Raw genomic sequence first — 26145 nt, 5'->3', positions numbered from 1 at the left:
CTTTCATAAACAAGGACATTTCTAAGTGACCCCAAACTTTTGAACTGTAGTGTACAGAAGCTTAACTTTGATTTGAATATTTCTTAAACTAGACCATTAACAAATGGTTTGTTTTAAAGTGTTTCTCTGTTGAAAGTTTGAGACTTTAATGGTATAGAACGTGTTATTGTTTTGACAGTTGAGAAGTTCAGTGAATGAATTTGCAACAAAGTTGCATCTCACTTAAGTCCCATGCTCATAGAATGGCACTCTCTTAAGTTTCAGAAAAGATTGCCTATTTTTTGCTATTGAAGTAACTTAGGAGGATCTGTCACACACCCGATTGTACTTAAGGTGCAGGAGATGAAGAGCAATACCGTAATGGAATAAAGTCTCCGCACACTCAGAATCAATGCACAAATTTAATTTAATTAGCTTTCGGTCTCAAGAGCTTCAACAGAGCATACACAGTGACCACATATAGCTAATGTGTGTCAATGCAATCAAACATGAGCAACATCTGCGTTTAAACACATACTTGAAAGCCTAAAATATACAAAATACCACAAAGTGAGGTTTATAATGTTTTCACCACACTTAAAAATAATTAATGCTGTATGGTATAATTAAGCAATAAGGCCAGAGGGCCAATATACCACAGCTAATGGCTCTTCTTAAACACAAAGCAACGCAGAGTGCCTGGATATATTGGCCATATACCACAAACCCCAGAGGTGCCTTATTGCTATTATAAACAGGTTACTAACATATTTAGAGCAGTTCAAATAAATGTTTTGTCATACTCGTCAGCCAATCAGAATTCGGGGCTCGAACCACCCAGTTTATAATAGACTTTATTGATACACTTCACTCTTTACATCTTGAATAGGAAAGACAAGGGAAGTGGAACACAACAAAGTATTGCATTTCCATGTTGGAACATCAGGTGTCATTTTCACAAAATAATAATACATATTTTTATCAAGTTGTACATGTTAACTTGACTGCTATAAATACATGCTGAAACACTTATTGGGCTAAGTGTCCATTTTTTCCCTCCCAAGCGAGCATATGTGTTTAACAGATGGCAGTGTTTAATATACTCAGGGTTAAGTCTGTGGGTATCTCTCTGGTGGAAGGGAAAGGTTGTTCTCAAGCCTTCCACTAACTTTCACGAAAGCCTCATCAGAAGCCTGCTGCAGAAGACCAGTGATGGGGAGATTGAGCTGGTTCACCACAGACACGCTCATCTCCATGACTCCACGTTTTCAATGATCATCTGGATGGCCTGCTCAAGAATGGAGGCAATGGCGCTGGTTAGCTGTTTGAGGAGCAACAAAGGAAGGGTGGTTATCGCCTCATAGCCAGGCAGCTTCAACTGGGTCTCCTTCAGGAACTCAATGGCAGCATCCAGGAAGACCTGGATGGTTTTCTTGCACTGGGCAACAGTGTCCCTGAAGAAGAATGACAGCTGGAGAACATGGTGGCAGACAGCATTGAATGCTTCCTCAATGCGTTCGCCTGAAGTGAGGATGGGCGTGATGATCTCGAACCGGTCTGCAAAGCTCCCCAGGGTGGATGTGATGGCAGGGAGTCTCTCCTTCAGGCCCAGGAGCATGTCGTGGAGGGCCTCCTTGTTGTTGGCAACCTGTAGTTTTAGGTTATCGGCATCATTGGAAGTAACTCTGATGACCAAGATGTCAACATCAACCTCTGGGGCAGACTGTTGGATATAGGAAAAACACAAGAGTAAATAACAATTTCTAAATAATTTAACAATAGGGTGACATGTATCTGACGTGTAAATAGGCACACAATAAATATTTTAAAATATGAAAGATACTCACAGCATAACGGCTGTAGAGTCTAGCGCTCAGCTCAGATGGGATCCTGCCCTGGAGTTCAAGACCCAATAACCCAGTGGATGGAGTAGAGATGGAAGCACTGACGCCATCTCTGCGGGCAGCATAGCGGAAGTTCACATCAGTGAAGGTTGGGCTGGTGATGTCCACATTCAGGGTGTGGCGGGAGACACTAAGAAGTTGAGGAAAAACATGACAAGCATATTCAGTTGCCATCTTAATTTATACTTGTGTGGTTAAGGTAGTTCTAAAAGTAAAGCTCAGCCTTTGTTTTATCTCAGACAGAGATAAGGAAGTTAAGATACTTTTTATAATATTTAGCTTCCCTCATCTTGGCGTTTTTCCGGGTATTCACAAATCAAATAAAGCCAACTGTGTTAACTGATATTGAAATATCTTCAAATCTACATAATGTCTGTTATTTTGATTAACATTGTGAGACTAAATAATCTTCCAATGGGTATTATACATTGAGAAGGGGTCTGTTAAAAAGAAAGTATTACCTCTCAGCCTGGGTAATCACATTCTGAATGTCCATGGTCAGGTCAGCATGGGTCAGGATAATCTTGCCAGTCAAGCCCAGGGCTTCATTCTCAACATTTGCTTTGATGGAAGCTGTTGAAAGAAGTTAGAGTTACAAATCATTTGAGTAAAAATTTACAGTAAAAGATCGGTGACAATATGATTTGTTTTTCAAATATTACTTAAAAATAATGCCAACTTCTAAGAAACTTACCATCCATGTCATAGTCCAGGAGAACAATGGCAGAGGTAGCAGATGACTTGAGTGTGGCTTTGAAGACAGGGGAATCACCCTCCAACTCAGCTGCCATATCTGTGGTGTACACAGGAGTAGCAATCTTGGCGGTGGTAGAGATCTTCTGCTTGGTACATGTCAGCTCGACAGCAGTCTTCTCAAAGAGGGAAATGTCACCCATGTTGCTTGGTTGAAACATGTCAATCTCAACATCAGCAGTCAGTGATGTCAATGGTGCAAAGTCAATGGTAGCCTGGGCTACATGCTTTCCATTGGTGTTGAAAGTAATCACATTGGCCTTATTGGTGCTCATAAATTTCAGCACTGCATACACACGGCTCACAGATGCCTCAACAGCCAGGCTCTCGTCCACATCCATCTCCAGGACAATTGTCTCACCGTTGCTGAGTTTAGCATTGGCAATTATCTTTGAGGTGGAACGTAGGCCATCAGCATTCAGGTAGATGTTAGCTTCATTGTCCAGAGCTCCCAAAACAGCATTGTATTCCAGGACTGTGCCATCAATGGTGCCCTGGATGGATGACTCCACGGAGATGTACTCAAGGGTTCCCTCTAGCTTCAGGCTGTGGTCAGCCTCTGCCTTGCCAATTGCTTTGATAAGGGGCAGGTTGAAATCACCTTTCAGCTTCAATGTAGAGGCAGCATTTGGCTTGGTCTTGGTGTCTGCAACAAGTTGCTGGCTAGCTTCCAGATTCAAGATGGGCAGAGCAATCTTTGCACCGGTAGCCACAGACAACGCAGCTTCCAGGTTGTCAGTGTTCAGGCTGATTGTGCTGTCATGGTTTCCCTCAATGTGGGGATTCTCCAGAGACAGGGATGTGGCCAGCTTAAGTCCTCTTTTGGTGGTCAGGCTGCAGGTGCCATCAAGCTTGACCTTAAGAGCTTCAAATATGGAGGCTGTGGTAGCTCCGAGACGGAACACAACGTCGTCCTCATTGTAAAGTCCAGCATTGGCATTCAGATTGAAGATGGGTGACTTCAGGGAGAGTTCGGTTATCAGGTTGCCCAGAGAGTAAAACTGACCCTTCTGGTACAGGATCTTGGAATCAACATCAAGAGACTGCTCAGTGGTGGTCAAGATGTTCTTCAAGGCAGTATGCTCATACAGGTTCAGATCGCTGATGGCTGGGATGCGCATGTTAAGGAAGGATAGCTCAATCTCAGGGATGCTGATAGGGGTTGTCAAGAATGCAAGATTAGCCTCACTGTTGACAGTAGCAAATATACCAGCCTCCTTTTTGTTGTTGTCAATAGTGAAGTTGTAGGAGTATTTGTACTGGTTGAAACGGGCAAGAGCCACAGTGTTGATCTGTTGAGCTTCAGGCTTGATGATGGCAGAGTAGTCATTCTGGAGATCAATCTTGGCCACCAGTGCCTCGTTGAAGCGTAGCTTTGTGTTTCCCTTGTTCTGGAAGTCAAAGACAACCTCACTTGGATTAATCACAATGTTGAGTGAGTTTGACAGGATTCCACTGAGATCTCCAACAAGCTCTGTGTCATGGTTTGCCTTCAGTTCAATTTTCAAATATCCATAGTCAGCATTTCCAGATGCCACCAGAAGGCTGTTCTTGACCTCTGGGCCTTCTGCTTCAAACCGGGCATCAAATGTGATGTGACGGTACATGACTGCATCAGCGTTCAAGGTCTGCTTCATCTTCAGAAGGACAGTGTCGGTGTCAGCGGAGATTGTCAGCTTAGCAGTGCTGGGACTGATGGCGAAGTGAAGGTCACACTTGTGTGTGCCCTCGTGAAAGTTGAACTTCATAGCACCATCATTTCCAACGGTCAGAGTGATTGTTGTGTCCTCCAGGCGGGCAACAACCTTTTGGGTCACAGAGGCTCCATTGGTAAAGCCAACGATTGGGATATTGATCTGGTGGTTGTAGGTGGTGTCCATAGAGGCAGATATTCCACCCTCCATAGCAAAGAATGCATTATTGACAAGGTCAGCCGTGTAGTGTGCAGTGGTTGCCTTGACTGTGGTCTTAGCTGAGGCCTGGGATGAGAATCCGTAGATGATCACTGATGCCTGATGTTCAACTGCAAGTGCATTGTGAATGAACTTAAGGGTCTCTGCAACAATCATGCGTCTCATTTTGGGGATGGCAACACGAACACTGGAGTTCAGGTTGAAATTGAGGATCTCAATACTGGGTGATGTGGCCTGGGTGGCCAGGAGAGCAGTGAACTGAGGAGTCATCTCATTTTCAGTGTTGTTCCAGAGCTCAGCAGAGCTCCTGATGCTGTAGACTGGGGTGATGACACTGATCTCACCATAGAGCTTGCCAAAGCAAGGGACACTGATCTCACTTGGGATGGCAGGGAGCTTGATCTCAGGGATCTGGAGAGTTGGAATCTCTAGGAGCTTCTCTGCGGCCACCTTAGGGAGGGCAGGGAAGGAGAACTCGGGGAATGTGATCTCTGGGAGAGTAATGTCAGGTAGGGTTGGCAGGTAGCTCATGGTCAGATCTCCAAAGAAAGCATCCAAATCAAGCATCTGGATCTCAAAGTTGACAATGAAGTCGATGAGCTCTATGACCTTCTGCTTGATATCGTCAAAGGAAACAGTGATGGCTGGCACTGTGTGGAAACCCAGGATAGTGAACTCAGGGATATCCAGCTGTGTTGGAATTTCAATCTCCTGAAGCTTCTCCAGGCTGATCTTCATGGAGGGTATGACCAGGTTAGTGAGAGGGATGGTGAATGAAGGGAAGTCCAGCTCAGCTGTCTTCAGTCCAGTAACAACTCCCTCAATTATCTGCTTGACCTCGCTGACAATTTGTTGTTTACCAGCAAACTTCTGGATCACCTCAAACACATTGCCGAACACCTCATTGATGACGGTGGTAACCATGGTGTAGTGTTCGCTCAGCTGATGCAGGAATGATATTATATAATTTCTGAGGTCCATATCGGTGATTCTCTGCTTCAGGCTGTCCGAAATTGCCTTAAGGTCATTAAGGATGGCAAGGTCAGCTATGTCCTTCACTGTTTTGATCATGTCTGCAACCTTGATTTCCCTAAGATGTTCAATGTAGTTAAGTGCAGATGACACAACAAAGTTGACAAACTCTCTTGAAGCCTGAAGTTTCTGTGGGATCTCAAGTGTCCTAATTAGCTCGTTTACATGAGCAGTGTATTCAGCAATTATCTGGTTGACTTCATCCACATAGGCATTGTAATCAAATGACTTCAGCTTCTGGATAACAGAGTCGAGATATTCATTCAGCTGGTCAATCACCTGTTTGATCTCAGTAGCTTTCAAGTAGTTGATTGTTTCCTCCAGCATCTGCATTACCTTCCCTGGGATATCGATGGCCTTCAGCTTGTTAACAAGGACCTGAATTGTTTCACCAATTTTGAATTGCTTAATGAGGTCCACAACCTTCTCCAGGACTGCTTCAACCTTCTTGTCAACATCATATTTGACAATCAGTTCTGTCAACTTGGCATGGAAAGCATTCAACTTACCAAAGATGTCAAAATCCTGAATCACTGCCTTGACAGGCTCAATAGCCTTGCTGAATCTTTGCCAATCTTGCTGAAACTGATCTATCATCTGCTCAACATAAGCTTCCAAGTTGAGCGAGGTAATGTAGTTCCTCAGATCCTCAACAAATTGGGTTCTGTCAAAGTTCTCAATGAACTGCTTCAATTCACTCACTGCATTTTCAAGCTTAGCTTTGATTTCAAACTGGGCATCAATGTCGTGCAGGAGTGCAATGCTGCTGTCCTTCAGTTTCTCCATGTCAATCTGCTTGATCAGCTCTTCAATGGCATCAATGACAGCTATGATAATTGTAGTTAATTCATACTCCTTGTTGATGGCATTCAGCTCCTGGTTGAGCCTCTGGATGACAGTTTCAGACAGGATGCCACTCGCAATCATATCCTTGATAACATCAACAATTACCTGAATGCGGGATGACAGATCAATAAGCAGTTTTTCAAAAGCTGTCTTGAGGTTCACCAGAAAGGCCTCTAGGTCTTCCAGAGAGATGGCATACACCTGGGTGAGGATAATCAGGTCCTGTTTGAGCTGGACAGCCTTGCCTTCAAGATTCAGTTTGGTAACAAAGTCACTCACATGCTGTGGCAGAGCCTCAAGGTTAGCCTTGATCTCTTCACTGTTAATGTAATTCTGCAGTTTCTCTGCCATGCTCACAATAGTGATCTTGATGTTTTCCAGGATGGCAGGCAAATTTTCAAGGAAGGGCAGGTTAATCAAGTGACTGTCAGTGTTCTTATCATACTTCAGGAAACCAGAAATTGTGAATTCCTGCTTTTCACTGGCAGCTATGTTCAGGAGGCCGGTGAGGAGGGTTGCAGACAGCTCCAGTCCAAGCCTTTCATCATTGTTGTAGGCACTCACTTCCTGATTGAGGGCATGGTTGTTCACCTTGGACTTCACCCTGAGTGTGGCTTTCTGCTCCTGGGGAGTCAAAAGTGTGTCTATCTTGTTGTCCAGTGTGGTCTCCAGGGAGAAGCCATTGTCCAGCTTCTGAGTGATGGAGGCTCTGCATTCATGAGAGCTGGCAAAAGCCAGGGGCTGTGCTTTAAGAAGGAACTTTCCATAGAGCTGAGCGCTCTGCTTGCCATACAAGATCAGGTCACCATCAGCATTGAAGATGGCGTCAAGATTGAAGTCGAAGGGAATAATGCTGGCACGGATGGTGTTGTCGAAGCGGAAAGGCTGGGAGTTGAAGCGGGCATGATTTTGGATCCTTGCAGCAAGGCCAACAATTTCAACCTCAGTGTTGTGGCTCATGTGAGCACCGAGGAGCTTTCCAGTAGTGCTGCACTTAGCATTAGTGGTCAAGTCTGCATAGTTGATCTCATAGGTGTGTTTGAGCTCTTCCTCACCATAGGCCCCCTTCAGGCTTCCAGTAAAGTCAATTTTGTAGACCACTGCCTTTAGCTGAGCCTCGTTGACGAGGTTGGCTCCCAGCAGTTTCAGGTCATTGTTCACATTTACAGAGGCAGTGTAGTCCTGCAGGTCAATGGTGATGTCATGTGTATAGGAAGTGCTCTCGCTGACGATGGCCTCAGCCTTTGAGGTGAAGGCAAGGGTGGAGAGAGTGATGGTCAATGAGTTGGCATTCTCAACCTTCATGTCATTCAATGCACTCTTGGTCTCAATGGACAGAGTTGCCTTGGAGGCATCAATTCCACCGTTGAAGGTGTTCTCCATGGCGAACGGGCCCTGCAGGGTGGTTGTTCCGCTTGTGGCCAGGCCATCCTTGTTCATTGTCAGGGTAGCTTTGTGTGCAGCTTTGTTCTCAAGCAGCTTTACAGTGGCATCACTGTTCACAGCCAGGCCATTGACATCCAGGGAGGCAGTGACAAGAGAGTATATGCGATTCTCAGAGTGGTCAGCGTTGGTCTCCATCTTGATTGTGACTGCTCCAGAGCCAACAGAACCCTCAGCCTGGTTGTGGATCTTCATGCCAAGGGCAAGGGCATTGGTGTCACATTTCAGGGACAGCTGGTTATCCTTGAAGGCAAGTTCAGCAGCATGGGTCAGGACGTCTTCAAATGCATTCGTGTTAGACACAACAGACAGCTCGCCATTGGCAAACGATGCAGCGATGGTGTTCTGGGCCATAAGAATGGTTGAATCAATTTTCAGGGAAGAATCAATCTTTGCCTCTGGCCTGAATGGGAAGATGGTAAAAGACTGGGTGGTGATTGTGGTGCCATAGACAGGTCCTGCTTTGACTGTTCCCTCCAAGTTGCTATCACCAGAGATCTTCAGTGTTGGAGCCAGTATTGGCGCTTCAGTATTGAAGCCAACTTGGCCGGTGTGCTCTAGGTTTACACTCAGACCCATGGGGCTTGTTGCTTCGATTTTGCTGCTGGATTTCACGTTGATCTTGTTGTCTGTAACAGTGCCAACTTCCTTTATGCTAATGCTGGCATCAATGAGCTTGTGGCTCACGGAGGTCTTCACATGGGCCTTGATGGAATCAGCAGGAGTGGTGGTAAGCAATCCAGATCCTATTTACAACACAGAAGGAACAATGATTGATTATTGCACAACTAAACATGTTCCAGATGGTGTAATTCTCTATTATTTACAAAGGCATTAGAACATGTCTGGAGGTGGAGCACTACCTTCAATCTTGATGCACAGGAGTTCCATTGAGCAGCTGCCTGTCACATCAAACTTGGCAGAATAGCTTGGTGTCTCAGCGGCATCTTTGCCAGCAGACACTGAGCCCTCCAAGTTGTAGAAGTTGCTCTTCACTTTTGTGGACAGCTGAGCTTTTCCAAAGAGGGGCACAAACACATCAAGCGTCTCTGGGATGAAAAGCTCAGGGATCGGGATCTCCATGGATGCAATGTCCAGGCCAAGCAGGGGCAGAGCCAGGTGTGGTGTGGTCAGTGCAGCTGGGAAGTTCAGCTCCACAGATGATTTTCCACCAAGAGGCAGGGGAATGGCGATGAAGATACGCTCATTGTTGAAGTGGTAAGCAGCTGTGGCCTCACTGTTTGAGAAAATTATATTTAATCATGAATTAATCATGGAATTTTAAAAAAATCAGTTAATGTATTGATATAAAATGATTCTCATGGTAGTTGATTGATGTAACTTACGCATTCAGGAAAAGTTTCTCAGGCAGAGTAAACTCTGGCATCCCAGGGACTCTCAGGTTCTGCATGTATGGGATATCAGCAGCATATTTCTCCAGGTAGTTGATGGTTGCCTGTAATATAAATATATAGTCATATATTAAGTTCAGAGTGGACAAAATAGTGATCAGATGATAAGTATTTTTTAAAAGTATTACCTCCACAGACGTGGTGAGGATGTGACGGACCTTCATGTCAGTCTGGCCAACCTGCTGATCAAGAACATCACTGACCATCTTCTGGAATGCCTCAGCATGAGGGAGGATGTTCTGGATCTCAGAGTTCATGTCAGACTTGACCTCAGCCACAATCTTCTCGTCATCTACAAAGTAGGAGAAATTCATTGTAAATTAAATGACATTTGAATGACTTTCCCATGGATACTTGACATTTAAAGCCTGGCAAAGCTCTCAGAAACGTACAGTTAAAGTTGAACAAGAAGTTAAACAATTTATCATACAAAGGTTGGTCGATATTGAAAGCCTGCATACCATATTTTAGGGTGATCTTTTGCACTGAGGTGGTCTCTGGGAGCTTGATGTCACACTCAAGCTCAAGTTCCAGTTCCTCACCACGCTTCACGTTGGCTGTAACTGTGGCGTCAGCCTTGATTGAAGGGACAAGCAGCTGCACCTGCAGCATAGCATCCTTCATGGCCTCAATTCTGCAAAGAAAACCATTAGTCAGTTTGGAAAAACAGAAGAAACCAAAACAAGGACGTACTTTGTGGGGTAGCATTGTCAGCTTACTTAGCGCGGCCAACCAGCGACAGCTGAGGGATGTTCTTGTTGATGAAGTCAATGGAGATGGAGTGTATTCCGTTGCCCTTGGTGTTGCCATCAACAACGCCCAGTCTGATTCCAGCCTCCAAGTCAAAGTCAGGGATCTGGATGTCGGTGGTGAAGACATTCTTCCTCCTGTTGTACTTCACAGTGGCTGTGGCTGTGGGGTTAGCACCTGTGTCCAGGATAAACTGAATTAGTTAGTCACCAAGGAAAAGGTTGTACGTTAGAAATGGAAGGACTATGTTACTCTAAAAGAGGGATTTTGTAACTTAGCTATACCTTCTGCCTTCAGGACCACCTTTACAGTGTCAACTTTCTGACGACCTTCTTCTCCCTCCCTGAGGAGTTCGTAGCCGATGGTGGCCGTGTATTCAGTGACATCCCCCGTGGGGTGGAGCTCCACAGCAAGCCTAAATAATTGTTTCATTTCCAAAAGTTATGGCTAAGATCAATTTCTACCTGAAAATAGGAAAACATAAATTGAGCATGTTAAAATGTATTTGCATAGAACTTGTACTTACTTGCTATCTCCAGTAAAGGGGAAGTAGGGTGCAGTGTCATGGGAGCTAGCATCAGAGTACTGAAGGGTGGTGCAGTACTTCATACCAGCTAAGAATGGAGTGCACTCAGACACATCAATTCTGTCCTCTACCAGAGACGGGATGGGTTTCACTCCAGCAGAGGTCACTTCGAACAGCTTGTTGCTATAATAGGAGTCGTGGAAAGGAAATGTTTAGGCTCTGATAGATATTTGTCATCAGGTATTATCTGAATGATACTCTGACACTTACGTGATGCTGATGAGCTTGGCAGGACCCTGAGGAGCAGGGATGGTCAGCTTGACCTGTTTGTCAGCCATGACGAGCTTAGCACTGAGACCACTCTCGTGGTATAGGCTGGTGTGCATCTCCAGGCCAGAGAGAAGGTACTCAGGAATGTGGGAACCAACCCGGGCCACAAACTCAATTCCAGCGGAGGGCATGAATGAGACCTCGCTCTGTGGGAAAGGGATCCGTCCAATGATATTATACAGATATGCAAAAAAGACTGACCGACGTCACATGTATTAGGGTTACTACAAATAGAAAACAGATCAGTGAAAATAAATATAAAAGTTTACCATGTCGGGTGTAATGTGTAGTCCTCCCTTGATGCCAGGGGTGAAGGTACCAGACAGGGCAATCTTCAGTGGCACACCAGTGGCAGTTGGCAGGAAGAATTCGTTATCCATGAAGATGTAATGGGCGAAGACTTCATTGTCAGCGTTGGTCATCAGTCCCTTCATAAGCTGTGGAACATGTACAGTTGAAGTCGGAAGTTGATTCACCTTAGCCAAATAGTTTTAAACTAAATTTTTCATAATTCCTGACAAATTCCCTGTTTTAATATATAATAATAATATATGCCATTTAGCAGACGCTTTTATCCAAAGCGACTTACAGTCATGTGTGCATACATTCTACGTATGGGTGGTCCCGGGGATCGAACCCACTACCCTGGCGTTACAAGCGCCATGCTCTACCAACTGAGCTACAGAAGGACCACCACTTTATTTAGGATCACCACTTTATTTTAAGAATGTGAAATGTCAGAATAATAGTATAGAGAATTATTTATTATTTATTCCCTGTGGGTCAGAAGTTTACATACACTCAATTAGTATTTGGTAGCATTTCCTTTAAATTGATCAACTTGGGTCAAAAGTTTTGGGTATCTTTCCACAAGCTTCCCACAATAAGTTTGGTGAATTCTGTCCCATTCCTCCTGACAGAGCTGGTGTAACTGAGTCAGGTTTGTAGACCTCCTTGCTCTCACATGCTTTTTCAGTTCTGCCCACAAATGTTCTATAGGATTGAGGTCAGGGCTTTGGGAAGGCCACTCCAATACCTTGACTTTGTTGTCCTTAAGCTATTTTGCCACAACTTTGGAAGTATGCTTGGGGTCATTTTCCATTTGGAAGACCCATTTGCGACCAAGCTTTAACTTCCTGACTGATGTCTTGAGATGTTGCCTCATTTGTCCCCATGTGCAGTTGCAAACTGTAGTCTGGCTTTTTATGGCGGTTTTGGAGCAGTGGCTTCTTCCTTGCTGAGCGGCCTTTCATGTTATGTCGATATAGGACTCGTTTTACTGTGGATATAGATACGTTTGTACCTGTTCCCTCCAGCATCTTCACAAGGTCCTTTGCTGTTGTTCTGGGATTGATTTGCACTTTTCGCACCAAAGTACCTTCATCTCCAGGAGCCCGAACACGTCTTTCTTGAGCGGAATGACGGCTGATTGGTCGCATGGTGTTTATACTTGCGTACTATTGTTTGTTACTATTGTTTGTACAGATTAACATGGTACCTTCAGGCGTTTGTAAATTGCTCCCAAGGATGAACCAGACTTGTGGAGGTCTACAATTTTTTCTGAGGTGTTGGCTGATTTCTTTTGATTTTCCCATGATGTCAGGCAAAGAGGCACTGAGTTTGAAGGTGGGCCTTGAAATAGATCCACAGGTACACCTCCAATTGACTCAAATGATGTAAATTAGCCTATCAGAAGCTTCTAAAGCCATGACATAATTTTCTGGAATTTTCCAAGCTGTTTAAAGGCACAGCCAACTTAGTGTATGCAACCTTCTGACACACTGGAATTGTGATACAGTGAATTATAAGTTAAGTAATCTGTATGTAAACAATTGTTGGAAAAATTACTTGTGTCATGCACAAAGTAGATGTCCTCACCGACTTGCCAAACTATAGTTTGTTAACAAGAAATGTGTGGAGTGGTTTAAAAAACTTCCAACTTCAACTGTAGATTTCAGAGTTAGGGTAATTTACATTTTTGATCATTAAATGTCATTCTTATCAGATTAATTCTCTCACATTTTCATCCATCCATATGACTAGCACTGTTCTATTCTGACTGCACTAGACTCCAGACTTAAAGTAGAGACACTCCCTCCCTGGTTGGGAGTCAAACTTGATGAAGGTGGTCTTCTCTTACCTTGTGTTGTTATTGATAACGTCACTGGTTAGTCTGACAGATTGGTCAATTATTAAACACTCTTGGCATGAAAGCAAGTGATTTTTCTAGTTTTCAACACCCACAGTGTTTGAGAACTGTACACAATGTTGAAGACTTGTTTGTTGTGCTACTTTGACTCCATTATGTGACCGCTATGCTCCCCTTATATACGGTGAGTTCCAGAAGTATTGGGACAGTGATATTTGCATCTGCATTGCTTGCTGTTAAGGGTTTTAGGCTGGGTTACTGAACAGCACTTTGTGACATCGGCTGATGTAAAAAGGGCTTTATAAATACATTTGATTGATTGATTGATTGATTAACCTATAGACTCAAAAACTATCTTTAATGTCTATGTGAATTGATAGTGTTGCACTTTAATGTATCTTGTACATACATCTGTGGGGAACATCTTGAGTACGTTGTCAATCATCAGACCAGCAGAGTAGGCCATCTTCTCTATCTCATTGGTCTTCAGGTATCCAAGTTCATTTCCCAGCAGTCTCAGGTAAATCATAGCCTCAGGGGACTCCTGAGCCTTCAGATCCCTGACCAGTCTGTTGAGGTTGCGGCCGATTTCTCTCACGATGTTCTGGGAAGCCTGCAGAATTTTTTTTTCAAGGAAAGAGACAGTTAGCTATTGCTACAATTAAATACCTAGGATTAAAATCACACGAATTAAAATGTTTTGTAAGGAAAGAGGAAGAAATAGTATAGTTTTGAATACCTGTCTCTTCATTCTGTCTTTCTTCAGAGCGGGCATCATCCTCTTCATGACCTCATTGACCTGCAGGGGCATCTTGTCAGAAACGAAGTAGACGGCCTTTAGAACCGTGTCAGGGAAGAATCCGTTCTCTCCGAACAAAGCCTCAACAGTTGGCTCAAGTCCTTTGCCTTCCATGCCAACCTTACAAGCGAAGAGAATGTTCACCATGAGACTGATAGAAAAATAAGTGTATATTCTGTAAAAAACAAACATAATCTCTATAAAATGCTTAGGGAAACAAATTCAATAGTATTTTTTACCTCCATCATGTCCACATTGTAGCCGAAGGCCTTCAGGGTCATCTCCAGCATGACTTCCTTGGGCAGATAGCTGGTGCCCTCAAAGAGCATATTTCCTTGCACAGATCCAATCATGTAGTTGCGGGAGAACTTGGTGGGATCCATGACAATTCCAACCTCATTGCCCTGCAGGGCATCAAGAATCTTCTGTCTCAGCCTGTAATGGATGGAATAATTTATTACATAGTCAGACCTATGATGAGGAGGGAACAACAAAACAGAATATTTCTGTTAGCTGAGGCAGTAAATACTGCAGATGATATCTCTCACGTACTCCTGGGTCTCCGCTGCTGTGGATGCCAATATGTTAGTCAGGTGGGAGATGACAAAGCTCTTGGCCTGCTGGTCTTCTTCGATGGGCAGAGCGGCGGCCAGCTGAGCTAGTTCAGCAGGCTGGGGGTCCTTCATCAGCACCAGGTAGGCAGCAACGCGCTTCTGCAGGGGGCTAGCACCATTCAAAAGAACCTGCATGAGCACCTCTCTGCCCTGTAAACAGGAGAATGTGTATAACAGTACTGCAGTGAATGAAGAGTTGAAGGTTTCCATATATATATTTTTAAAGCTAATAGGTTAAGAGTGAGTTACCTCCTCAGGGACAGGGGTCTGTCTGAATGCCTGAATGGCAGCCTGTTGGACTTCCAGGGAAGCGGCGGGCTCGTTTACACACTGGATCACAGCAGACTTCAGGGCAGGACTGGCGGCTCCCATGGCTGCAGCCATGTTACCAATAACCTGGGGAGCAGAAAGAAGCAAACATTAATTATTCTGATTCAAATTGTTGATTGCTGTGTGAGTAAATCTGAAAAAGCTAAGGGGAGCGATGGAACATTCACCCTCAGGACCAGGAAGTTCTGCTCATTGTCACCGGTGCAGTCACCCAGCTGGGCAACAGCAAACTCAGCCACAGCCTCAATCTCAGGGGTCACTTTGCCCTCAGCCATGTAGAATCTGATGAGGAACACATTGTCAGAATTTCATTGTCTGCATCTGCTTAGTTCAATTTAGAAAATATGTTGCTTTAAAATGTCTGTTTACCTCTTGACAACATTGCTCAGGGCATACAGGATAGGCTTGCTCTGCTTGTACCGTGCCATAGCCAGCATGTCGTTGACCAGGAGGGCAGATGGGTTGGGGACCAGTCCCATAGCGAACACGATGGCATCAACCTCAAAGGCAGAGTTGTCAAAGGTCCTGAGGATCTGCATGATGGCACTGCTGCACTCTGGGGTACCGCACTGGGCCAGAACCTGGTAGGTCAGGGGTCCGGATAACTTCAGTGCCTCGGGGATAGCAGGGCTCAGGGTCTCAGCCTTCATTCCACGGACCATGCTCACAAGCTGCTGGAAGAGGTGGGCTCTCTTCTCACCGTTGGACAGAGTGGCCAGTTCCCTCAGGACAGCCAGAGGAGCATCCTTGTCCTGAACAACGCTCTTGTCCTCAGCAGCCTCCATTGGCAGACCCTTAAGGTTGGCCACATCTGCAGGAAGATAAAGTCAGTTTTGACACTGGAATCCTTTTTCAATCATCTCCATAATTAGAATGCAATGTAAGGGATACTTACTGTGGTCAAAAACTCTCTCATTGTATGTGGAAACCTCCAGCAGAGTCAGGAACTGCTTGCCAACGTTGGTAACTCCATACTCTCCCCTGTGGAAAGCCAAAGAGATGATAAAGACTTATGCAACATCTCTTAACATTGTAGGTGCGTATTTCATAAAACATTATAGGCATAATATTTTACACACTTGTGAGAGAAAGGCACCAGGATGTGGTTCTCAGTGCAGGCACCAGAGGTCATGTGCTTCTTGTCATTGTCAAACTTGTAGTTGCAGGTCTGGGAGCTTCTGATCAGCTGAGCAAGAGGATAGTGCTGTAGGAGGAGACATTATTATTGTTTAGGTTTTCTTGGAAAGGAGTTAAAAAGTGAATTAGGAGTAATATTAGTTGTCATTTCAGCTACTGGAGCAGAGAAAGATAAGTACTTTGAAGGGTTTTTGGGAAGGAGTTAAAAAGGGAATTAGGATGAATAAATGATTTAGGGTGTATTTCAGAATCTAACCAGCAACTTTTACTGCCTTGCAGTCTTACCATGCCAGAGATGAGGGCCAGGGGGCTGGTGTGGTCCCTCTGGGGGATGAAGTGGTCGCATTTGGACAAGTCCCTGTTGAGAGTGATGTCAGTAGCGATGTCCTCCATGGCATTGACTATGTAGTTGGTCTTGCACATGCCGTGGATGGTGGGCTGAGGGGAAAGTCAATGATCCTTGACATATTTGAATAAATATAAATACTGATTCATGTTTTCTGAAAAGCTGAATGTGAGAAATTGCTCTCTGCAGAGCCAAGAATATAATTTTCTTTGCTAGTCTTATACCTTGTAGTGCATCACGTCGGCGTGCCAACAGTACTGCACACCCTTTCATTTATTATTGCTTTATTACACAATAATTACATTTTTGTTTCTTGGATTCACTAAAACAAGCACCAATATGTACCATTGTTTACCAGGTAGTTTCCAATTGTATTGAATAATATGGAGTAATAGGGTACACACTGTTAGTAATAAACTACCCATTAGAGTAATAAAGCACTCAATACGAAATTACTTGCTCATATCACTGAAACTACACTGTAATACAAAGTGTATAGTTATGATTAGGGTGTTTTCTGAGACGATCAACAGACCATTTTCTTGTTGTTCTCCTCTTCCAGCAGGGGCACGGCAAGGGCAGACACGATACCTCTCTTAATGTTCAAGATGGTCACGGACTCATCCTCCTCAGGGTACAGTTTCACATCATACACTCCCTCAACCACAACCTTCAGAGGATGTCTGAGTAGGGAGAGAGAAGTGAAAGGTTGGTTACCAGTTGTTAACTCCAAATTACAATGTGCTTAATAGAAGAGAGGGCAAGGAATTTTTAACAAATATTGGGGACAAGGGTTGGGTTAGGGCATTTGTGACAGCCTTGGGGTCTTACTTCTCCATGGCAGCAGTAAAGGCATCAGATCCCGGGGCAGGTCCGAACACAGGTTTGCCCTCTGCGTCCATATCAACAACCTCACTCAAGCTACAGCCTGTGGTGCGCAGGATGTAGCTGCAAGACTGAGGAACTTCAATCTCGACCTGTAGGGGGAGACAAAGAGGTCACAATGTTTACTAATTCTGCAAACATAGGAGACAGGACAGCATGACAGCATGAGAACTTGTGGTATACCCTATATGATTAGAACATGCTAGCTTGCGTTCAAATTTGCTAGAAATAGTTGTCGTTGTCTCCTTGCAAACAATGACATTCAGTTTTTTCACGAGTCACCAGTATGTACACAGCATAACGTTTATGTTAATGTAATATTGATGGGCTTACCTTGCAAGAGGCCTTTGGTCCGTTCCTGAGGTTGGAAGCTCCATTCACGGCATTCAGGGACTCTGCTTCATATTGGTATTCATATTTGTGAAGGCTCTTATACCTTTTTGCCACTAGGGTGGAGGACAGAAATATATTGTCATGTTTGTCATTTATTGTCATGTCTTGTCCCTGTGCTCCCCATGCTATTCGTTTCCCTCTGCTGGTCTTGTTTGGTTCTATCCCTCTCTCTCCCCCTCCCCCTTTCACTCTCTCGCTCTCTCTTCTCTCTGTCGTTCCGTTCCTGCTCCCAGCTGTTCCTATTCCCCTAATCATCATTTAGCCTTCCCACACCTGTTCCCGATCCTTTCCCCTGATTAGACTCCCTATTTATTCCTTTGTTATCCGTTCCTGTTCCATCGGTTCCTTGTTTTGTATTCCATGCTGTGATTGCGTTTCGCCCTGTCCTGTCGTGTTTTTTGCCGTGATTGTGTATCACCCTGTCCTGTCGTGTTTTGTGCCTTCTTCAGACGCTGCGTGTGAGCAGGTGTCTCAGTTGACTACGGCCTGCGCCTACCCGGCGACCTGCAGTCTGTGGCCGCTTCTCCAGTTGTTTTCCCTCTACTAATCTAGAGGATTTCAGTTATTCGGTTTTGAACATTAATAAACTCTGTTTCTGTTAAGTCGCGTTTGGGTCCTCCTTCACCTGCATGACAGAAGGAACCGATCCAAGAATGGACCCAGCGACTTCAGACGCTCGTTACACTGCCGTCGAGATCCAAGGAGCCATGCTCGGCAGACACGAGCAGGAATTGTCTGCTGCTCGTCATGCCGTGGAGAACCTGGCCGCTCAGGTTTCCGACCTCTCTGGACAGTTCCAGAGTCTACGTCTCGTGCCACCTGTTACTCCCTGGCCTGCCGAGCCTCCTGAACCCAGGGTTAATAACCCACCTTGCTACTCCGGGCAGCCCACTGAGTGCCGCTCCTTTTCACGCAGTGTGAGATTGTGTTCTCTCTCCAACCCCACACATACTCTAGAGAGAGAGCTTTGCTTTCGTCATTTCACTCCTTACTGGCCGGGCTCGAGAATGGGGCACAGCTATCTGGGAGGCAAGGGCTGATTGCTCTAACAGATTCCAGAACTTTAAGGAGGAGATGATTCGGGTTTTTGACCGTTCAGTTTTTGGTGAGGAGGCTTCTAGGGCCCTGGCTTCCTTATGCCAAGGTGAACGGTCCATAACGGATTATTCCATTGAGTTTCGCACTCTTGCTGCCTCTAGTGAGTGGAACGAGCCGGCGCTGCTCGCTCGTTTTCTGGAGGGACTCCACGCAGTGGTTAAGGATGAGATTCTCTCCCGGGAGGTTCCTTCAGATGTGGACTCCTTGATTGCTCTCGCCATCCGCATAGAACGACGGGTAGATCTTCGTCACCGGGCTCGTGGAAGAGAGCTCGCATCAACGGTGTTTCCCTGCTCCGCATCGCAACCATCTCCCTCTGGCTTTGAGACTGAGCCCATGCAGCTGGGAGGGATTCGCATCTCGAATAAGGAGAGGGAACAGAGGATCACCAACCGCCTGTGCCTCTATTGCGGAGTTGCTGGACATTTTGTTATTTCATGTCCAGTAAGAGGCCAGAGCCCATCAGTAAGCGGAGGGCTACTGGTGAGCGCTACTACTCAGGTCCCTTCATCTAGATCTTGTACTACTATGTCGGTCCATCTACGCTGGACCGGTTCGGGTGCTACATGCAGTGCTTTGATTGACTCTGGGGCTGAGGGTTGTTTCATGGACGAAGCATGGGCTCGGAAACATAACATTCCTTTCAGACCGTTAGACAGGCCTACGCCCATGTTTGCCTTAGATGGTAGTCATCTTCCCAGTATCAAATTTGAGACACTACCTTTAACTCTCACAGTATCTGGTAACCACAGTGAGACTATGTCTTTTTTGATTTTCCGTTCACCGTTTACACCTGTTGTTTTGGGTCACCCCTGGCTTGTAAGTCATAATCCTTCTATTAATTGGTCTAGTAATTCTATCCTATCCTGGAACGTTTCTTGTCATGTGAAGTGTTTAATGTCTGCCATCCCTCCCATTTCTTCTGTCCCTACTTCTCAGGAGGAACCTGGCGATTTGACAGGAGTGCCGGAGGAATATCATGATCTGCGCACGGTCTTCAGTCGGTCCCGAGCCAACTCCCTTCCTCCTCACCGGTCGTATGATTGTAGTATTGATCTCCTTCCGGGGACCACTCCTCCTCGAGGTAGACTATACTCTCTGTCGGCTCCCGAACGTAAGGCTCTCGAGGATTATTTGTCTGTGTCTCTTGACGCCGGTACCATAGTGCCTTCTTCCTCTCCGGCCGGGGCGGGGTTCTTTTTGTTAAGAAGAAGGACGGTACTCTGCGCCCCTGCGTGGATTATCGAGGGCTGAATGACATAACGGTTAAGAATCGTTATCCGCTTCCCCATATGTCATCAGCCTTCGAGATTCTGCAGGGAGCCAGGTGCTTTACTAAGTTGGACCTTCGTAACGCTTACCATCTCGTGCGCATCAGAGAGGGGGACGAGTGGAAAACGGCGTTTAATACTCCGTTAGGGCATTTTGAGTACCGGGTTCTGCCGTTCGGTCTCGCCAATGCGCCAGCTGTTTTTCAGGCATTAGTTAATGATGTTCTGAGAGACATGCTGAACATTTTTGTTTTTGTCTATCTTGACGATATCCTGATTTTTTCTCCGTCACTCGAGATTCATGTTCAGCACGTTCGACGTGTTCTACAGCGCCTTTTAGAGAATTGTCTCTACGTAAAGGCTGAGAAGTGCTCTTTTCATGTCTCCTCCGTTACTTTTCTCGGTTCCGTTATTTCCGCTGAAGGCATTCAGATGGATTCCGCTAAGGTCCAAGCTGTCAGTGATTGGCCCGTTCCAAGGTCACGTGTCGAGTTGCAGCGCTTCTTAGGTTTCGCTAATTTCTATCGGCGTTTCATTCGTAATTTCGGTCAAGTTGCTGCCCCTCTCACAGCTCTTACTTCTGTCAAGACGTGTTTTAAGTGGTCCGGTTCCGCCCAGGGAGCTTTTGATCTTCTAAAAGAACGTTTTACGTCCGCTCCTATCCTCGTTACTCCTGACGTCACTAGACAATTCATTGTCGAGGTTGACGCTTCAGAGGTAGGCGTGGGAGCCATTCTATCCCAGCGCTCCCAGTCTGACGATAAGGTTCATCCTTGCGCTTATTTTTCTCATCGCCTGTCGCCATCTGAGCGCAACTATGATGTGGGTAACCGTGAACTGCTCGCCATCCGCTTAGCCCTAGGCGAATGGCGACAGTGGTTGAGGGGGCGACCGTTCCTTTGTCGTTTGGACAGACCATAAGAACCTTGAGTACATCCGTTCTGCCAAACGACTTAATGCCCGTCAAGCTCGTTGGGCGTTGTTTTTCGCTCGTTTCGAGTTTGTGATTTCTTACCGTCCGGGTAGCAAGAACACCAAGCCTGATGCCTTATCCCGTCTGTTTAGTTCTTCTGTGGCTTCTACTGATCCCGAGGGGATTCTTCCTTATGGGCGTGTTGTCGGGTTAACAGTCTGGGGAATTGAAAGACAGGTTAAGCAAGCACTCACGCACACTGCGTCGCCGCGCGCTTGTCCTAGTAACCTCCTTTTCGTTCCTGTATCCACTCGTCTGGCTGTTCTTCAGTGGGCTCACTCTGCCAAGTTAGCGGGTCATCCCGGTGTTCGAGGCACTCTTGCGTCTATTCGCCAGCGCTTTTGGTGGCCGACTCAGGAGCGTGACACGCGCCGTTTCGTGGCTGCCTGTTCGGACTGCGCGCAGACTAAGTCGGGTAACTCTCCTCCTGCCGGTCGTCTCAGACCGCTCCCCATTCCTTCTCGACCATGGTCTCACATTGCCTTAGACTTCATTACCGGTCTGCCTTTGTCTGCGGGGAAGACTGTGATTCTGACGGTTGTCGATAGGTTCTCTAAGGCGGCACATTTCATTCCCCTCGCTAAACTTCCTTCCGCTAAGGAGACGGCACAAATCATTATTGAGAATGTATTCAGAATTCATGGCCTCCCGTTAGACGCCGTTTCAGACAGAGGTCCGCAATTCACGTCACAGTTTTGGAGGGAGTTCTGTCGTTTGATTGGTGCGTCCGTCAGTCTCTCTTCCGGGTTTCATCCCCAGTCTAACGGTCAAGCAGAGAGGGCCAATCAGACGATTGGTCGCATACTACGCAGCCTTTCTTTCAGGAACCCTGCGTCTTGGGCAGAACAGCTCCCCTGGGCAGAATTCGCTTCCTTCGTCTGCTACCGGGTTATCTCCGTTTCAGAGTAGTCTGGGTTACCAGCCTCCTCTGTTCTCATCCCAGCTTGCCGAGTCCAGCGTTCCCTCCGCTCAAGCGTTTGTCCAACGTTGTGAGCGCACCTGGAGGAGGGTGAGGTCTGCACTTTGCCGTTACAGGGCACAGACGGTGAGAGCCGCCAATAAACGCAGGATTAAGAGTCCAAGGTATTGTTGCGGCCAGAGAGTGTGGCTTTCCACTCGCAACCTTCCTCTTACGACAGCTTCTCGTAAGTTGACTCCGCGGTTCATTGGTCCGTTCCGTGTCTCCCAGGTCGTCAATCCTGTCGCTGTGCGACTGCTTCTTCCGCGACATCTTCGTCGCGTCCATCCTGTCTTCCATGTCTCCTGTGTTAAGCCCTTTCTTCGCACCCCGTTCGTCTTCCCTCCCCCTCCCGTCCTTGTCGAGAGCGCACCTATTTACAAGGTACATAAAATTATGGACATGCGTTCTCGGGGACGGGGTCACCAATACCTAGTGGATTGGGAGGGTTACGGTCCTGAGGAGAGGAGTTGGGTTCCGTCTCGGGACGTGCTGGACCGTTCGCTCATCGATGATTTCCTCCGTTGCCGCCAGGATTCCTCCTCGAGTGCGCCAGGAGGCGCTCGGTGAGTGGGGGGTACTGTCATGTTTGTCATTTATTGTCATGTCTTGTCCCTGTGCTCCCCATGCTATTCGTTTCCCTCTGCTGGTCTTGTTTGGTTCTATCCCTCTCTCTCCCCCTCCCCTTTCACTCTCTCGCTCTCTCTTCTCTCTGTCGTTCCGTTCCTGCTCCCAGCTGTTCCTATTCCCCTAATCATCATTTAGCCTTCCCACACCTGTTCCCGATCCTTTCCCCTGATTAGACTCCCTATTTATTCCTTTGTTATCCGTTCCTGTTCCATCGGTTCCTTGTTTTGTATTCCATGCTGTGATTGCGTTTCGCCCTGTCCTGTCGTGTTTTTTTGCCGTGATTGTGTATCACCCTGTCCTGTCGTGTTTTGTGCCTTCTTCAGACGCTGCGTGTGAGCAGGTGTCTCAGTTGACTACGGCCTGCGCCTACCCGAAGCGACCTGCAGTCTGTGGCCGCTTCTCCAGTTGTTTTTCCCCTCTACTAATCTAGAGGATTTCAGTTATTCGGTTTTGAACATTAATAAACTCTGTTTCTGTTAAGTCGCGTTTGGGTCCTCCTTCACCTGCATGACATATATTGCAAAGTTAACACAGATAGTTAATTATATTCCAAACAAGCTCATCTACTACTGCTTAACACATAGAATTGGACTCTTTTTTGATCTCGGTAGTAATCGTTGGGTGTGCGTCCGAGGGCAATAAATAGCCTGCTTTCTGTTAGAGCTAAATCAAAGCCTTTGTGATTCTTCACTTACGTAAGCATGTGGGATTTTCTTCTTCAGCATCTGCAAGGGAAAGATGCAGAATTACGTGTATTTTGAAATACAATGAATTTGAAAATGTGACTAGCGACTGTCTTGCTTATTAGTCTATGAAAAATGTTAAAGGAGATATTGGCCCGATCATTTTAAAAGCAGACAATTCCAATGTGCTACCAGTCCTTTAACCTTTAAAATGTACAATATTTGATGCACATTTCTGTAAAAGAATGTAATACATCTTTCTTAAATGTGTGGTATAAAATGTTGGGATTGGGAAGAGGGGCAGAAGATGAGGAAAGTTGGAAAGGGTTATATAGGGCAGGGGGGGCGTCAACAGTGAGGGATTACTTTTGGCCCCCAAAGTTTTTTTGTTAAATTGTTGTTGTTTTGTTTTGTCATAAAAGCCTGAGAAATCAACAGGAATTCAGAGAAAAAAATTGTTAAATTTAGGAAATCTGTTCCCAAGTATTCCCACAAATGTAAAAAAAAAGAGAGGTATGTGATCGTGACTCAATGTAATCAAGATATAAAATGTATTCTTATTTTGCAAATACAATATCTTTTTGGCCTTAGTTGTGGTCAATTTGCAGTGTACAAATTATTATAACTGTGTTCCTGACCATCCGCTCTGACAAAAATCGGCCTGCGGTTGAATATAGGTGCCTACCCCTGATATTGGGTAATGTAAGATGCTTCTACTTTGTGATGTGATATATTAACATTATACAACATTTCATACAAAATATGTTTATTTGACATCAATTTGGCATGTGTTGAAAACTATAAACCTCTTTAAATTAAAACATATGATAAGTGTTACAAAACCCTTTTCTATAGACAGTTAAACAACCACGTTTTTCAGAAGCAGGGAAAGGTCCGAAAGATACTTACAGGCCAAGGCAAGGGTGCTCAGAAGTAGCAAAAGGCAGAGCTTTGCGTCCCCCATGATGGGTTCGTTGAAGCTCTTTCCTTAAGGTTTGAGAGTACTCAGTCGAGACTGATTCCTAAACCCCGGCACAATGTTTTTATACCCCGAGAGACGGCAGGGGTTGGTGGGAGTCACAGACAGTACTGATGTCGCTGCTCCAAAGTCCATCCCACCCATCCCTTATGAGGGACACAGGCGAGTGGCTGTACATGGATTCCAAGCATCTGTAAACGTTATCCATTAGTCATATATATATATATATATATATATTGTTAATCACATAGATTTAAGTAGATATAATGATACAGTGACAAGACATTTATTTTTTGACAAGACATTTATTTACCCCCCCCCCCACACACACATTTTTTGTCCATTAAAATAACATCAAATTGATCAGAAATACAGTGTAGACATTGTTAATGTTGTAAATGAAAACGGCTGATTTTTTTTATGGAATATCTACATAGGTGTACAGAGGCCCATTGTCAGCAACCATCACTCCTGTGTTCCAATGGCACGTTGTGTTAGCTAATCCAAGTTTATCATTTAAAAGGCTAATTGATCATTAGAAAACTCTTTTGCAATTATGTTAGCACAGCTGAAAACTGTTGTCACACCCGAATCTGTTTCACCTGTCTTGTGATTGTCTCCACCCCCTCCAGGTGTTGCTTATTTCCCTGGTGTATATATCCCTGTGTTTCCTGTCTCTCTGTGCCAGTTTGTTGTGTATGCCTTTCAAGTCAACCAGTGGTTTTCCTGTACTCCTGCTTCTATTCTCTTTTGCTAGTCCTCACGGTTTTTGACCATTGCCTGTTTTCTGGACTCTGTACCCGCCTGCTTGACCATTCTGCCTGCCCTGACCTCGAGCCTGCCTGCAGCTCTGTACCTCCTAGACTCTGAACTGGTTTTGACCTTTTGCCTGTCCATGACCATTCTCTTGCCTTCCCCTTTTGGATTGTTTAATAAATATCAAGACTCAAACCATCTGCCTCCCTTGTCTGCATCTGGGTCCCGCCTTGTGCCCTTATAGTTGTACTGATTAAAGAAGCAATAAAACTGGCCTTCTATAGACTATTTGAATATCTGGAGCATTGCATTTGTGGGTTTGATTACAGGCTTAAAATGGCTTTCTTCAAAAGTACTTTCTTCTGAAACACGTCTGTCTATTCTTGTTCTGAGAAATGAAGGCTATTCCATGTGAGAAATTGCCAAGAAACTGAAGATCTTGTACAACGCTGTGTACTACTCCTGTCACAGAACAGCGCAAACTGGCTCTAACCAGAATAGAAAGAGGAGTGGGAGGCCCTGGTGCACAACTGAGCAAGAGGACAAGTACGTTAGAATGTCTAGTTTGAGAAACAGATGCCTCACAAGTCCTCAAATGGCAGCTTCATTAAATAGTACCTGCAAAACACCAGTCTTAACGTTAACCTCACTAGGGTAGGGGGCACTATTTTCACTACCGGCTGAAAAGCATGCCCAAAGTAAACTGCCTGTTACTCAGGCCCAGAAGCTAGGATATGCATGTAATTGGTAGATTTGGATAGAAGACACTCTACAGTTTCCAAACCTGTTAAAATATTGTCTGTGAGTATAACAGAACTGATATGGCAGGCGAAAACCTGAGAAAATCTATCCAGGAAGTGGAATTTTATGTGTTTGTAGTTTTCCATTGACTGCCTATACAGATTGCATTGACTTAGGACTGAAATTGCACTTCCTATGGCTTCCACTAGATGTCAACAGTCTTTAAAATTGTTTAAGGCTTGTATTCTGAAAAAATGAGGGAGTAAGACCACTCTGAATGAGTGGACACTGCAGTGTCCCAAAGGTTTTTGAGGCGCACGACCGAGAGCGCGCCTTTCTTGTTTTCCTTTTATATTGACGAAGCTTTTGTCCGGTTGAAATATTATTGATTATTATGACTAAAAACAACCTGATGATTGATTATAAACATCGTTTGACATGTTTCTACGAACTTTACTGATACTTTTCGGATTTTTCGTCTGCCTGTTGTGACTGCCTTTGAGCCTGTGGTTTAC

General features: G+C 45.3%; 1 protein-coding gene across 1 annotated transcript; it reads right to left on the bottom strand.

Annotated features, from left to right (window-relative positions):
- Positions 1-387: 387 nt before the first annotated feature.
- Positions 388-24186, bottom strand: LOC123990559 (apolipoprotein B-100-like). The gene is made up of 28 exons (XM_046291158.1): positions 24064-24186; positions 23167-23196; positions 17482-17594; positions 17095-17240; positions 16799-16946; positions 16203-16355; positions 15860-15984; positions 15676-15761; positions 15150-15591; positions 14948-15062; positions 14700-14846; positions 14389-14600; positions 14076-14271; positions 13777-13956; positions 13447-13650; positions 11158-11325; positions 10829-11034; positions 10559-10741; positions 10317-10447; positions 10002-10209; positions 9744-9916; positions 9411-9574; positions 9217-9326; positions 8734-9107; positions 2578-8616; positions 2345-2456; positions 1827-2013; positions 388-1702 (listed from the first exon to the last, which is right to left on the bottom strand). The coding sequence occupies exons 1-28, from the start codon at positions 24116-24118 to the stop codon at positions 1226-1228; spliced, it is 10884 nt and encodes a 3627-aa protein (XP_046147114.1). The 5' UTR covers positions 24119-24186; the 3' UTR covers positions 388-1225.
- Between the last annotated feature and the right edge of the window lie 1959 nt (positions 24187-26145).

The sequence above is a fragment of the Oncorhynchus gorbuscha genome, linkage group LG12 (genome assembly GCF_021184085.1).
Source record: "Oncorhynchus gorbuscha isolate QuinsamMale2020 ecotype Even-year linkage group LG12, OgorEven_v1.0, whole genome shotgun sequence".
NCBI lineage: Eukaryota > Metazoa > Chordata > Actinopteri > Salmoniformes > Salmonidae > Oncorhynchus > Oncorhynchus gorbuscha.
This window is presented reverse-complemented; position numbering and strand designations above follow the sequence as displayed.